General features: G+C 39.9%; 1 protein-coding gene across 1 annotated transcript in view; it reads right to left on the reverse strand.

Moving 5' to 3' along the window:
* USH2A (usherin) overlaps nt 1–16,782 on the reverse strand; it is a 622,140-nt gene that overhangs the window by 167,959 nt on the left and 437,399 nt on the right. Inside the window, exons 41-45 of the mRNA XM_075064332.1 lie at nt 13,008–13,342; nt 10,785–10,907; nt 6,203–6,366; nt 3,489–3,698; nt 1,969–2,171 (exon numbers count right to left, since the gene is read on the reverse strand). Of these exons, the coding sequence (XP_074920433.1) occupies nt 1,969–2,171; nt 3,489–3,698; nt 6,203–6,366; nt 10,785–10,907; nt 13,008–13,342 (1,035 nt within the window). The remainder of the gene's footprint in view (nt 1–1,968; nt 2,172–3,488; nt 3,699–6,202; nt 6,367–10,784; nt 10,908–13,007; nt 13,343–16,782) is intronic.

The following is a 16,782-nucleotide window of genomic DNA, read 5'->3' on the forward strand; positions in this document are numbered from 1 at the left end:
AAAAGAATGATACTTGTAAAAATACAGTTGCAGAAGTTAACTAACACTGTGACTTGTTTAGCCTTCCTCCTGATCACTGAATTCTACATAACCAGGAAAATATAATTTTAAGATAAGTGCTCAGATATTGTGCTCTTTTATTGTCCTGGGTATGACTATATTTATATATCTGGTGCTAACTTCTGCTCTCAGTTACAAAGGAATCAATACAGTTACTGCAGGTTTGTATTGATGTTCATTAACAGTAGACTCTGGCACATAATGTTGAGAAACAGTATGGACTAGGAAATCAAAAACTTCTAAATTCTCATTTTGACTCTCATCTCGTCTGGCCTAAACCAAGTCACTTCACCTTCCAGTGTCTATCAGATTCTTCTCTGTAAAACGTGGGGAATTTTACCTCACAAGGATGTTTATTTTATGTTTGTACTGTACTTTGAAGATGAAAAATCCTATACAAATAATATATTTTGCTATTAAAAATCTCACAAGAAAATAACCACCTACTCCTTCAATTCCTGAGACTAATCTAAATAGATAGAAGAAAGATGACAAGTGAAGAATGGTAATGTCACCCCTACATTAGCAACAGAGAGGTCATGCAATACACAGTGGCAGAAACAAACAAGAGCTCATACATGAAGATAAGCAGTCAGACAGACACACATCCAGATAATGTTGTTTCCAAGGTGCATGGTGGGGAGGGCGAAATGATACATCAAAAAAAGATCCCAGCTGAATAGTCTGATTTTACCTAATAGATTGTTCTGAACATTGGCCCAATACAAAGATTGAGAAAGCTGAAGTGCTACGGAGGAAAACAATTAATATTGCAAGCAACAGAAGGTGGCTATGGTATATTAATACTGAGAGTCCACAAGTGCGGCAGTACTCTGAATTTGCATTACTACTGACAAATGTGTTTCCAAGAAGCATTGGGAAAGTCATATGTGTATTCATGGATGGAGGTTTGCTGTTACAGAGGGGCTGGAACATAGAGATCTGTTATGGAGTGCCTGCCTGTGACATTTATTTATGGCATGTAGTAACTGGATGCAAATTTTAGAACAGAGTATACATGACTACTACCAAGACCTTCCCATACATAACGCAACCTAAGTCTGGACTAGTTACAATTAGGAGCCAGCAAACTGCACCTTCTAAAGTGTATCAATACAATTCACTAAATAGATAAATATCTGTTTTTCCTTGAGCTTATATTCTAGGAAATGCCTACAGCATTTTGACTTTTGATAGATACCTGAAGAGAGTGAGTCAGAGACAGATAGAAAGGAAAAGATGTTGCTCTCAACAGCATAAGAAAGTACCATTATGATTTCATGGCTCAGTGCTGCTTCTTCCACAGAAAGAGGAGGGGGAAAAAAGATGATAAAAGGATGACAAATGCAATATCATTATTTCTCTGTGCTGATATATTATGCATGCCTGATGTTTCTAAAACAATGGCAATTCTCTTTTAATGAGTAGGAGGAGACTCTTTTCCTCCTTGTAATATATATATACTGGGGCTTTGCCAATGTCATAGCATATGGAATTTAGGAGAAATCAAATGGAGTTCTGAGGATGAAAAGAAGAAATATGAAAATTGTGTATGGACCCAAAATTATGCTGAAAATAAATGTGTGTGTGTAAAATACGTGTCTACAAATACATATATGAACTGATCTATACCTCTAATATTATATAATAGTAATAAATAATATATATATTATTTGTGCATTAGTATTTTTTATATAAAGATACAAACATTCATGGCATGTATTCATCTCTCTATCATTGACTCATAGAAATGGAGAGAGAGAGAGAGAGAGAGAGAGAGAGGTCACTTCCAGCCCTGTATCCATACAGACGTGTGTGTCCCTATATTCACAATTCTGTCCTGAACTACATATATTTTATGTAAAATTAATACAAGTTGCACAGCCTGCAAAACAAAATTGTTCTGACCTGTATATTGTATATAGTGAATGGAGACAAGTCTCCTAAAAGAAAGGACCCAGGTTCATTCATTCCAGTCTTGTACTGTTTATTATTTACATAGATAGAATACTCTGTGACAACACCATTTGGGTTTGAAGGCGATGTCCAGATGACACGTACAGCTGTACTGTTGATGATGACAACCTCTGGAGGGAACATGCCCTCAGGCTCTAGAAATAAAGGAAGAAACTGAATAAACTCCAGCTGTCTCTGTAAAAGCACTTGTTTAACCAAATGCAGATTAATATTTAGGTTTAGCAAAGGGTTTGCTGCTTATCTGTTTTCCTCTGATGAAGTTATCACAGTCTGTAGTTCTCTGTAAATTGGCTTATTATACTCTCAGTTAGAAACCATGAGAGTTGGTGGTAAAATGCTTTATACCACCAGCATAGTGTTAATCTTCAATGGTATGTGACCAGTGGGACATGATGATAAATTATTCACTCATCTGTACTGCCAACACACAGTTGTTATTTTTATGTCCCCCATCCTCTCTCAAAAAAGATGCAATTTTGCTTTTCAAGCAAAAACTATCACAAAAATACACTGTGTCTGGTGGAAAGTGACAAATTCTTTGATGTTCTGAGCCCTGTAAGTCAAGCAATATGAAGTAATATGCAATATTGTCATTATGTAAATAGTTTTGAATGTTGATTACCATAGGCAATGATGAAGTCTAATGTTAAAAAAAAATCAACCTTCCTTAGCGTTAAATTACACAATTATTAAAGCATGTCAGAAATAACTATGCAAAGACCTATTTTTATTCTAAGAGCCCATCTTAACCAGTTGAAAAATTGCCCTTGCGATCAATTCTATTTTATAAACAAAAGGTGCTGACCTTTGGCATCACCAAGGAAATGGAATCCTCACTTAAAGTGCTTTGCTAATGACCTGGAACACTTGCTTCTGAGATAATGATATTATAATGTTTATAATGAGACTTTATAAAGCCAAAAAGATTAGAAAGACCATTCCAAACACATTTCAGATTCACAAGTGTTTTTTTCTCTCCCCCGCCAGCCAACTGGCTTGGAAATGACTCATAAGGAAATTTTCTCAGAGGCTGAACTTGCACCTTACATTTCTGGTGACTCAGGAAAGGTCCTGCATTTGACTGTCATGTCAAAAGCACACCGCTTCACAGAGCAAATCTTTTTAAAAACCATTAATTGTTTTTAAATTTCACCATTTATTGACATGAACTCCATTCCAAATATAGTATACATAGATCGTAGTACACAAAGGAAGATGAGAACAAACTGGGTTAATATCTGCTATTAGAGCTTTGTGTTTCTGTCTCAGTGGGACATTTTATTGATCTGCCACTTGATGACAACTAGCACTTAAGCATTTTGGCGTTTTAGCCCTTTTTCCTTTTATACCGGAAATTTTTATAATGAAAGGATGACTGATCTCAACCCAAACAAAACTCAGTCAATTTCATTCTCAGATTTTAAGCCAAGCTGCTTTCAGGATGAACCAACCTCCATCTGAAGTAGTCACATGCACCACTTCACTGTTGATGCTGTGGACACCATTGAAAACTTGAACAAAAACCTGATACTCTGTGTTGGGACGCAAGTCACCAATGACAGCATAGTTTATATTGGTCTGGATGCTCAGAGAATTGTTATACGTAGTGGAGTTCCAGAAGAGGATGTAATATTCAACATCTCCTTGCAAATCTTGCAGTGCTGGGAAAGAAAGAAACATCAATAAATGTCTGGGAGATTAAAGGGTACATATTCAGTAGATTTCCGTTATTAAATGGAAAATACACGTTCTTATCAATGGAATTTGCTTTGCAGACTAAACAATGTTCCTTGATATCTACCCTTATTAAAAACACTACAGTATTCTTCAGAAATTGCCCCCATATAAATAGAAATAACAATATTCTTCCATACTTGCCTCAAACCTTCATTGCTTGATTTTGCATCTTTACTTATACTGGTATATACTGGTATATACTAGTATATTTCTCTGCGAATAGCCCCATCAAAATTAACAGGACTCCCCGTGGAGTAAGGTACTAATTAATAGGTGAAATTTGCTACTCAAGTGGTGCATAGGTTTTATGCCTAGCTTTACAGAGGAAGTGAGTGAGGGGAGCAGAATCAGGCTCTCTTATGGTACTAATTTAAGATACAGGACTTAAGTCTTATTTACCTGAATCCCTTTTACATCACTCTGGCAGTGCACAGTCACCTTAAAGTGGTTGTGAATGTAATTTATGTGCATTTAAAGGCTCCTTTACATTGCTAGAGAGGTGGAAAGGGGCTTTAGTATAAATGAGAATCTGTCCTTTAGTATTGAGACCATTAACGTAGCAGCAGTCAACCTGTGAAACTCTTTGCCAGAGGATGTCATGAAGGCCAAGACTATAACAGGGTTCAAAAAAGAACTAGATAAATTCATGGAGGATGGATCCATCAATGGCTATTAGCCAGGATGGGCAGGGATGGTGTTCTCAGCCTCTGTTTGCCAGAAGCTGAGAATGAGCAACAGGGAATGGATCATTTGATGATTACCTGTTCTGTTCATTCCCTCTGGGGTACTTGGCAATTGGCCACTGTCAGAAGACAGGATACTGGGCTAGATGGACGTTTGGTCTGACCCAGTATGGCCGATCTTATGCTGGGTATATATGTTCAGTAAGGCTGTTTTCCTACAGATGCTTTTATAAGCCATGTTTCTCTCTGAATTGTGTCTTGTCCCCAATACTAACATGTGTTTCTCTAGTGTTAGGAAGACAGGTCTATGCTTCCGAACCAAGTACACTATCACTAGCTGCAAGATAGAGGAATATTCATTATACAGGGTCAGCTATGAAACTCGTGATTCCATGTACCTCCTGTAAACTTCCTGAGACTTTCTCTCATTTAGTGACTTGGGGGAGCAATTATCTTTTCAACGGTAAACAATGCAACTTCAGATCAGATCAGCCACAACACTCCATTTCCACAGCTGACAAACTAAAAAAAACGTTTTGACCAGTCCTGATATATATTGCTTGAAATGGAACATATCACTTTATGATACACTGCATGGTAGTGAAGGATAGTGGCAAAATATCAATAGCTCTTCCAGAACACAATCTAGCCTGCTGAGATATAAAATGATGACATCATCAAAAGTTGAAGACACAGATGTTTTCAGATTACACACTGTTTGGTGGCAGAAGTTCATACTTAAAGGCATGATCCTGCTTCCATTTGCCTTGATTTCAGTGGTGTAGGATCAGGCTCTATGTCCCTAAAAGCCAGTCATTCTCAGTATATTTTCCCTCTAATTACTCTATTGTTAGAGTCTAATAGGATATCAGGGCAAGTTATCTTCATGTCTTCCTAGGTACTGACAAACCAAGAGAATGGTTTCAAAATGGATATTACAAAAATAAGTAACATTAAGGGAGACAGAATAGTTAATCTGCGTAGTGTAACATATTTAGCAATGAAATAATATGATAACGCAACCAGGCTTTCTATTAATGACCCTCACTTGATGTTTAACCTTTGCATTCACAAACAGATACCTGGGAAATTTTTGAAGTATGAATGAAAATAAAACAAGATTGCATTACCTACATGTAGAAGGTCAGAGGTTCAGATTACTAAGGTAATGAAACTTCAGTGAGCTGCTTCAGATCTATTAGGTTTGTCAGGTTTTATAAGCATGCTTACTTCAGGCATGCAATTATAAAACTAAGAGCCTATATTTATTGAGCATTGTCAGTCAGCCCTTACAAAATCATTTGCATGTAAGGCATGAAGTTTACCACTACTGTAATGGTAGGTCTTCATGTTAAGAGGCAGAACATAAGTGAATAAGTAGACAGAGAGATTTTCACTCATCCTGAAGGAATGTGTAAATCCTCATACAAAGGGATGAAAATATACACAAAGATAATAGAACACTGTGTACTCTTTCTTTATAGATTTCAAACAACATCCAAGAGCTTAAATTCTCTCTTTTCCCCACTTCTCATTAAAATAACGTATAGTAAAAAGAAATGTGACCAAGAAAAAAAATAGCAAAATGTTCATGTTCTTTCTGCTTTCTTTAGGGCCCTTTCAGAGACAATGAGTGCAATAGTTAATCAAGATAAGGATTTTGTTTCCTGACAGTGCAATGCAGATCACCATAACTGATGACAGGTTAATATTTAATTAACACAATAAATACTAAGTACACTTACTTGGTTTTGACCATTCCACTTCTATAGCCGTATGATTAAGAGTTCGCACAGTGAGGCTGATCCCCTTCTCTGGAAACCCTGCTAACGTAGTAGCAATCACTTCCTCACTTGATGTATATCCTACCTCGTTGTGTACTATGAGTTTATACTCATATGTTGTGTACCTAAGACATTTTTAAAATAATAATTACAAAAGAAGAAAATATGTATTTTATCACAGACATGCAAAACATTTAGCATTGTCCTTCCAGCTGTGTCAAACAAAGCTTGTTTTTTCTCAAAAGCTACCTTGTTGCATTATTTCAGCATATACAAAATCTGTAATAGAATAGTTGTGTGTTTGGTAGAAATACTTGACTAACACTAACATGCTAACAAATACAAAATACTATATTTCATTTCCTTATATTTATTATTTCTGAGGTGGTGTAACATTATTACTCAATTCAGGATGTAATTACAGCAATGGCAAATTGCCAAAGTTTGGATCCAAATTTAATCCAATGAGGCTTTCCCCGCCTCTCTTTTTGGAAATTCAATGTCAAATTCCAGAATCTCGCTTGTGATAGCTATTCTTCATACACCTGCTATCCTTCTGCAATAACCCTCCCAAAATGTAACAAAGAAATCAATGGGAGTTAGGCACCTAAATACTTTTGAAGATCTGGGCCAGGGGCTAGCGACTAAGATTGCAAATCCAGTTCACAATTTCCTCCAGAACTGTACTCTGACATATTCAGCATATGCATGAGGTATTGTCAGAAGCCAAATGTATATTTAATAGAGGAAATAACTATCACACCATAGTTTCTTCTGCTGTTCAAAAGGTATATCAATATATATACACATGTAGGATTTTGTAATCTGTTATTTGTATTATAAAAACAAGAAAACAATTAAAATCTGTATAATCAGAAAAAGATAGGATACTCTAATCCAACCCTGGATTTTAGTAACATCACTATGAAATATACTTCTATTAACATGATAGTGGAAGATACAGCAAATATACAATATGTGGAGGCGGCATTGGGAAAATATGAATTTCCTGTGCTCTCTTTCTCTACTGTGTCATATTATTTAATACAGATATCAGGCCAGATTTTGAAAACACCTTGGCACTCGCCAACTCTCATTTAGGCACCTAAATAAATAGTCACATTTTCAAAAGAGCTGAGTCCTCAGCAGCTCCTATTGAAAAACAGGGGTGCTAGTGGGTGCTGAGACCTTTTGAAAATCTGACCCTAGTTGCGGTGATGAGCACTTTTGAAAAACTGGTGCAACATCTGCTACAATCAGTGCATTCTAATTACTCTCTCCAATATTTCAGTCATTTGCGATGGCGACCTGTGGGAGGGAGGGGCCCGAAGGGCCCCATGACCCTCCCCAAAATGCCAGGGCAGGGAACAAGGCTGGTAGCCAGGGAGATGAAGGGGCAGGGCCAGAGAAGAGGCGGAACCAGAGCCTCTCTTCTTCCTGCTGTGATGCCTGGTGCAGCACGCAGCTGCTGCACTCTCCCAGGCAGCCTCCGGCCAAGCTGTGGGGGGGTCATGTGGGGAGCGGGGTAGGGAGGAGTCATGTGAGGAGTGGGGCAGGAAGGAGTCATGGGGGGGAATCACGCACCCTTTCGCTGGTGCTCCTTTGTGTCCCTCCCACTAGTTGCCTCTCATTGCACATGTTCCATACTACTTCCTTGGAAGTTACAGTGCTCTTGTACATAAAAAGTGATGCAGGCAGAGCCCCACTATCTTTGAAGAGTCAGGGTCATAATGTTGGCTTCTTTGGTGCTATTCATACTACAGATGAATGTATTGAGGGAACTTATTAAATGCAACAGTCTTCAGATGTTTAAAACATGGCTCGGTCTTGCAGCATAGGCAACTATACAAGTATTTCCCTTTGTACAGAATGGGGCTTAGATGCTCCCATAAGACTGTCACACTTTCCCTTCACCCCATCCCCTCCAGTCTCTACATTGTGCAGGCTGCATGTGTAGAGAGAGGATGGAGTCTGGGTATGGTGAGGAAGAACAGATGCCTAGCATTGCCCTCCAGTGTTGCAAAAAATCTGTAAAACGTTATTACAGCCCCAGGCTTCATATCCCTTCCTCCAGAGACATGTACCAGTGTGACTGAGAACAGAGACTGAATTCTGCTGGGACAAATTCTGCTTGTGGGTTACTCACACAACTCTCATTAAAGTAGATGGGAGCCATGTACGTGCATCTGAGGGGCAGACTTTGCCCATATATAATCCTCAATAATGCATGCACAGACACCATACATGTATGTTTTCTCTCTCTCTCTCTCTCACTCACACACACACACACACACACACACACACACACACACACAGAGCGGAAATCCTGGCCAGGATTTCACTCGTAGGGAGCAACAACAACAGTACCTTGGATCCCTGTAGCACACCTTTCACTGAAGATTCTCAAAATGCTGTTCAAAGGCAGGTAATATTATCTCCACTTTAGAGATGGGAAAACTGAGGCACAAGATTAAATGACTTGTCAAAAATCATGCAATAAGTCTGTAGCATAAGGAGAAGCAGAACTCAGGTCTCATTTTTCCCTTTCCCTACTGTTATCATGACAACACTTTCCGTTGAAGCTGAGACAAATGTGGGAATTTTGGTAATATTTTTATGATTCCTATGAATGCCTCAGTTTCCCCTCTTGGTTTTACATTGCTATCCACTAAGTGTGTCATAAACAGATAGTTAAGAGTTAATGTCTCTTTTACCTGTAAAGGGTTAAGAAGCTCAGTGAAGGGTTAATGTCTCTTTTACCTGTAAAGGGTTAAGAAGCTTACACTCTGTTTGCTGTAACTTTGAATCTCAGCTGGGGGGGGGGGAGGCTTTAGTCTATATGAAGGCTTGGGAGTGGGGTCCCTCTAGTCTATATGAATCTGAGTACCCTGTAAAGCATTTTCCATCCTGAGTTTACAGAGGTAAAAATCCTTCCAGCAAAACACCATTTACAAGTTGAGGAAACAAACATAAGACTAATCCGCCTTGCCTGGCTATTACTTACTGTTTTGAAACATGAAAGACTGATTCAGAAAGAATGGGAAAGCCTGGGTGTACGTCTGGCCCCTCTTAGCCCCAAGAGCGAACAACGAACACAAACGAAAAGCACAAAGACTTCCCTCCACCAAGATTTGAAAGTATCTTGTCCCCCTATTGGTCCTCTGGTCAGGTGTCAGCCAGGTTCACTGAGCTTCTTAACCCTTTACAGGTAAAAACGACATTAACCCTTAACTATCTGTTTATGACAAAGTGTAATGGGAAGGGATGAGTGTCTGAGTCACACAGTTGTCTGGTTGGAGACCAGAGTCATTAACAAATGGAACGAAGTCTACACGTGTGATTGGAGGATCCCACAGAGGCAAGGGAAGTTCAAACTCAATAACTAACATCCAAGAGGAAGGAGATTTCGCCCCCACCTCTATGCAGGGAAGCAAAGCAAAAGCCTTGAGCTGGAGAACAAAGGAAAAAGGTGCCATGTGGCTCTGAGCTGGAGTTAAGACAAAGATTTTACACTAGTCACTTATGTTGCTAGAACTACTTTGCTCAGGAGTGTGGAAAATCAACACTCCTGAGCAACGCAGTTATATGGTGTCTGTACCCTACACACCACCGCATGCGTAGACCTACCCAGAAAGAGAGTCAAGATGGATTTTACATCAGCTTGGCAGGATGTCTCTGTCTTAATCTTTTCTTCTCTAGGCTAATCTGTACCCCAGGTGATTAATAAATTATCTTGTTTGGGGAAAAGCTGCCTTGTGTTGCTGCAAATATTTACTAATGGCATTCAACACTGGAAGGGTACAACACAAACCTCCCACTGGGCTCTCGCTTGGCTGGATATCCTGCAAGGAGCCATGGGGAGAAACAAGTATCTCTGCCACCTAAAGACAGTTTCAGAGTTGTAGAGATTGCCGGTCTGTCCCAGCAGAACTGTATAGACCATCGGGGGCTGGCATACTAAAAGGGTCACTCCTAAGGGACTGGTTACAGGTTGGGGGATAGACCAGATCGCACGGCTCCGTGACATAAGTATAGACTACTGAGGTAGTCACCACAAAGCTGTAATTAAGTTAGAGCTAGGAACACTTTAAATATCTGTTGCTGAGTCTGGAAATATTGAGACAATAAACAATGTTGGCAATTTAAAAAACTGATTGAAAAATAATGCTCTGACACCAAGCTTTAATCCATCCAAATTAGAACTTCTCAACCATTCACTCAGCTTGCTCGTGATGTGCCAACAGCATAATTTATAGTGAATGTAAATGGTTTTGACTGTATGAACAGATCAAAGCTCAAAATTCACTTCATATCATCAATTTCACTTGAATTTTTACAGCAAGATACTACGTGCAAGATTCAAGAGCAACAAAATAAAAATAAACCCATGTATGACAGAATGGTTAATGCCAAGATGACAGAAAATGTTTCATTATACAATTAATATGTTCACAACATAAAGACACAAGGAACACTTTGAACTATTGAACATGCACTACACAAAATGCCAGCATTTGTTTTTTTATAGTTTTTGTAATCTCACCTGCTAAGACCCTTATCTTCATAAAACCACTGAGTTCCTGAGTAAATATTGTGCCACAGATTTAAATCTTCAGGGGGATTTGATGCAAGTGGTTGCCGGATTTTACGTCTCAGGAGCTCATATCTAACACAAAAGACAAGCAGAACACCAGAATTATCTCAACTAATGTTATTACACAAAAATCCGGGGGAGGGGGATTGTTTGTTGTTTTTTTTAAAGCCACACATTATTTTGTTTTACAGCTGTAAAGTTTCTCAGATAAACTTTTTAATATTTCCAGGTTTAAAAAAATCAATTACTTAATATACTTTGAAAATGGATAATAAAGTGTTTCATACTGCTTTCATTTGAAAGAAAGAACAGAGTTTTTAATGGTATCACCATTTTATTGAGTCAAACGCCTTCTCTGCATCTAGCTAGGGCTTGTTGTAGAGTTTACAGTTTGTGAGAAGACATTTAAGACTCATTTTAGGTTACCCAAGCCCAGTCTTTTCTGACTGAATGAGGTACAGTATATCACACATTTCAAAAGCACCCATCACTATATTATCTCAGAGTTTAACCTGAGTAATTAAGTAATAAAACTTAATTAAGTTGTAATTTCACCAAAATGTTCTGATGACTTCATACCCAAAGAACAACTTTTGCATCAAGGGTTATCAATGTTTGGGAATCCAAAGACAAAATATAACAATTTTATTAAATAAAGTCCTGGCAAATTCTGTTCAATATATTTCAAAGACAAATCATAAGAAACATCAACATCTTTTTGAACACTGGATGGTGATGGAGTGTAAATCACACTCCCTGGCAGCTGCTGCTGCTGCAAACTTCTTTCTCTACCATGCCATACTGAGCAGCTGCTTTAGTGGTGTTTCTGGCTGAGAGCAGCATGGCACACTATGAAGGAAATGAAGTTTGCAGCTGTAGCTCATGTTGAATTACTTCAGTCATCAATGGTAAAATGGTCATGTTGTTGATTTCAGAGAAATGTAAATTGCTTTTCAAAGGTTTCAAATATCTTGATGCAATAGGATTCAGCATTAAGAAAAACAGGAAGGAAGCTGTGGATGATGCTGCAGTGTAATAATACATGCCTGTAAAAGTGTGGTAGGTGTAATGTAAAATATCGAATGCCTCAATGCATGGACAAGTTTGTGTGATGCCCTATATCACGTGAATGAAGGATGTCAATTTCATTTATTTTATAAATGGCAAAGCACGGATTCAAGTCAGTATCGAACCCTGCATGCACTCCTGTCTGGCTCCCAGGACAAGATCATACTGAAGGGGGTTCTTCCCCATCTTCCAAGGAACAGTCCTGCCTGCCTTCCTCTGATCAACCCACTGCTGTTTTGCCCCTGCCCTGAAGCTCCCAGGAATCTTGCTGCTTCTTTTCTCCTCCACTCATCCACAATCTATTTATCATATACACCACCAGGAATCAAACACAAAATAAAGTAATCTTCAATTCTGAAGAACATTTAATCTCACCAAATTATAAATAGCCCCATCTTCCCCTGTGTTGGACTAACCTGCATAGGGTACTGGGGGCTCCCTGAGTTTATACACTCAAGAGTTTTCTCCTAATTCTTCCCCAAGTGGTGGTCTGTTCCCATAAACCACCACGAAAAACTGGCAGCTGTTTCAGCCCACAAAACCTATGACTCCCCTGAGATCTGCATGGATCCCAGGAGGCACAGGCAGTTCGGAGCTATATGTGTTAGAGCTGGGTTTGCATTGTATCCTGCCCTCCTGCTGTTTCATTCTAGCCTCTTGGATGACAGTGTTCTGACAGCTACAATGCCTTCCCCTCTTTACTGTGGTGTTTCAGCCGGATCTCCACAGTGCAGAGGTAGAATCTGTACAAATTAATGCTGACTCAGACAGCAATAACTCAAAATGGTTTGCCCCACTGGTTGAGTGCAGGAGAGTATAGGAAAATTCTGCTGGCCCTGCAGCCACACCATGGAGCCTGAATCTCAGTGAGGGGCTTCTACAGAGTCTGAAAAAAAAGGGAGAGCATGCCATGAAGCTGGCAATTCTCTGGGATGGATCTATGTAAGCTGAGGATAGCCTCTGGTCCTAGTTGTGAATTAAATGCTGAAGTGTACTTACCCCATGGATCAACAGAGGCATGGAATTCCATTTCCTGGGTGTGCACATTTTCAGAAGTCCTGTGATGTGTCACCCACCCTTAAGTGACATATTGCTATACCTTACCTCAAGTGTGGTCCATTGGGCCTAGAGGGCAGTTGCCAGGAAACAGCAATAAATGATTCACTTATTGGAGTCACAGACAAGGGGCTAATGCCCTGAGGAATTGTTGGCTGGGTAGTCACATGCGTAGGTAAACTCTCTGTGCAACCTCCCAAGAAACCGTCGCCTCCAGAACAAGCTAGTATAGTGACTGAGTAATTTGTGAAAGGTATCAGGTTCGTCACCACATGGTTTTGCATTGATGAAATGTTGCTGGTGATAGTAATTCGAGGGTCAGGCATGCGGATCTCATAGCTAAGAACTTCTCCATTCAGTATGAGAGGAGGTTTCCAAGAGACCTGAGAAAATAAAGGTGTTCTTAGAATCCAACCTACTGGCAATAACATAATTAAAGTGGGCGCACCTGTGACAATAAGATGTTCTTTCTTCCTTTAGAAAGAAAAGATAGTCCAGTGGCTGGACCACAAATCTGGGACTCAAGAGACTTGGGTTCAGTTCCCAGTATGGCTGCAGACTTCACATGCAACTGTAGGCCAGCCACTTAGGATAGATTTTCAAAGGCATGAACAGCAGATAGGCACCTACTGTCCATTAAATTTCAAAGGGACAGTAGGTGTTTATATGCCATTTTTGCTTTTAAAAATCTACTCTTTAATCACTCTGTAGCTTAAATCAGCTCCCATCTGTCAAATGCGGATAATACTTCCCTACCTCATAGGATTTCTGTGGATAGGGAAGACTGCAAGATGCTCAGATACTACTGTAATGCTTAATTACACTTAATTACTATGTGTATATATATACACACACGCACACACATACAAACTGACTTTTGTACTGTAATGTACTGGGTGGCATACATGTACCATATTCTGCTATTATATGTTATCATCAGTAAAAGCTCATCGTTTTACCTATCAGGGCATGTTAAGAAAACATCCACCCATACCATTAACATGTTTTTATTTTTCAGTAATAAGTTACAATAATATGTATTGCAACCACAGGTATATGTTGCTTTGCATATTATATTTATCGCTTTATGTATAAATCGGTCTTTCCAAGACAACAAAATTAAACAAAACAAAATCAAAATCCTATTTTTCTTGCAGTCTTACTCAACTTTCAGTGTGAATAATTTTTATATTTGCCTGATTAATTAGTACCTTGATATAGGCTTGTCCGTATCCACTCTGCAGGTCTGATCCAACTCCCGCTGCACTAGCTGACTCCAATGGGAGCTAGATCATGCTGTGAGTTCACAGACATATGTCAACCAGATAGGGATAATACATACAACGGGCCCTAGGTCCAGATTAAATCCTCTTTGTGCCACTGCAACAGTACAAAGTGGACTTAAAGCTGCCCTCAGGAGGAAACTGCAGATTCCCCTGTTAGGATTCTCCCAGTGGTGTGAAGCTGGCCTGGTTGGCTCAGCACTATCATCTCTTTCTACACGGGGACCCTCAAGGTGTAAATTAGACTAGCTCTGTGACTGTTCTAGCTTGTGCCAGAAGCCAATTCAACCCAGTGCAGCCCCAGAATAGGGGGAGGCAGAAAGGTGGCTTAGTGCCTCCGTTGCCTTTCCTTCACTCATGCTTGGCAAAGCCAAGGCCTGAGCCTTAGAAAATACAAATGGAGAACAGCTAGCTCAAGCTGTGTGTTACAAAATAAATAAACAAAATAATGTTATTTTATAATATAGTCATATGAAAATATTTTAGTGGAGGTGCTGATCGAGTAACCTGCTCCCTAATTCTCTCAAGTCTCAAAACTGAGTCCCTCTAAAAGGGTGACTCCACATACTAACACATGCCCCGAGTACAAAGGAGCTGGCTTCATAGCATGTTTTTGAAAGGATCCTGAATACCACCAGGGAGTAATTAATGTTAGATCTTAAGAACATGAGGAATGCTTGAGCCTTGATACTTGCAAGGATCGTGGCAACAGAATTTTGAAGAAAGCTGAAGATCTTTGATAACAAAATCTGGAATATTATTAAACACAGAATTATAAACAGGGCAGTCTTGATTTATGAGAACACAAACAAGCTTACCCATGTCAACAAAAAAAAGGTTTTACTCTGGCTAGGTTTCAAGTGTGCTATTCAGATTTCTGTCATTCCTTACATATGATTAAGGAAACGAAGACAACATCACAAGGAAAACAATACTAGCAGGTAGCAGAAGGTAGAAGAAGATTTTACATCTTTCCTAGTTCATCTACTAGAAAGATATATTACTATCACCCACCTTTATGCAAAAGAGCAAAATCTCTTTTTGGAGGAGCTGATGTACTTTCTCCCTGTGTTTAAAAAGTATAGGAGCATGGGTAATATAAAGCTTACAGGTTTCATTTTAAAATGTAGATAGAAAACAGCCAGGCTAGTGTATTTTGTGTTGCAATTTCCCAGATCCAGGAAGGAATATTTCTTCCCACTACATCGTGAATGAACAATACAGCATTGTGAATGTATGAGGAGGGGACGGGGGGGGGGGGGACTTAATAGTCGAGCCGGAGCAGGTCCGGGAGGAGGCTTAAGAGGGCTACATCTGGGTACGGAAATTGTATGGCGGGCCATGAATGCNGGGGCGGGGAGGGGGGGGGGGGGCGCTTTCCACAGGAAACTCATATTTGTCACTGAAGGAGGCAGCATACCAGACTCGGTGGCGCACTGGTCTAACCCACTTTGGAAAATCATGTTTCCACAGCCATAATTATATTTTGTAACTAATACAGGGCCCAGTCCTGAAGTTTGGATTTCACTTTGAGTTCTGCCTAAATAAGGACTAAGATCGCAGTTCAAGTGTTTTATTTTGAATTATTAGCACAGGTAATCCTTAACTGTCTTAAGTGAGCTCTCAAAGGACTGACTAGTCTGGGCTGTTTAATGGAAGAGGACTTCCAACAGAAGTACTGTATGCAGTATGTTTGGGGACACTTAGAGGATTACCCTCTAAGTTGCCTCAAAATGTTCAACTTGTACAGATTTTGCTTTGTTTCCTGAGGTGATTTATGAGTCAGTCACCGAGTCGTGGGCAGTCTGGCCTATCAGTTAAAGCTGAATCCAGATGAGGCGGGTCCTGGAGCAAAGTCAAAGGTTGTAGCTGGGAGACAGAGACCAGAGCTAAGCTGAAGGGTTACCAGAGTGGCAGTCAGAAGGCCTAGTCTCTAGTCGGATCAGAGCCGGGAGTCAGAAACCAAAGCCTAAGCTGAAAGGTTCACTGCAGTTGCAGTCAGAAGATGGAGCTGAGGGTCTGAGCTGGGCAGTCAGAAGTCAGGAAGGAGCTGGGGGTTGGAGCAGGAACAGGCTGATGGGGGAGCTGCAGGCACTGACCAGCCACTGGTCTGCTGTTGCTGCTGCTGCTGCTGCTGTTGAGCCTGACTATCAGCCTGCTAACTCCTTCAGCCAATCAGATGGTGCAATCAATCCAATAGCTTCTATCAGGGCCAGCTGTACTCAGTGGGTTACCAGGAGACTGGCGCTGGTGCAGGCAAGGCTCCTGCTAGTGTGTCGCTGCTGAACTTTGGATACTTAAGTTATTTAGCAGCACACAATAAAATTCATTAAATAAAACATGTACAGTGCTATGTAACACCATCTAGAGAGATGGGAGGTTATCAGCACATGCAGTACCACTGCTGCTCCTCTGACTCTTCAGCATCTGACTCTCACATTGACAGTGTCGTATATATTGAAACTTGAAAGGACTCTTGGATATTATTCTGTATTATGTGTTGTGCACTGACGCTGTGCTGGGGGCTGTACAATACATGA

The sequence above is a fragment of the Chelonoidis abingdonii genome, chromosome 3 (assembly GCF_003597395.2).
Source record: "Chelonoidis abingdonii isolate Lonesome George chromosome 3, CheloAbing_2.0, whole genome shotgun sequence".
NCBI lineage: Eukaryota > Metazoa > Chordata > Testudines > Testudinidae > Chelonoidis > Chelonoidis abingdonii.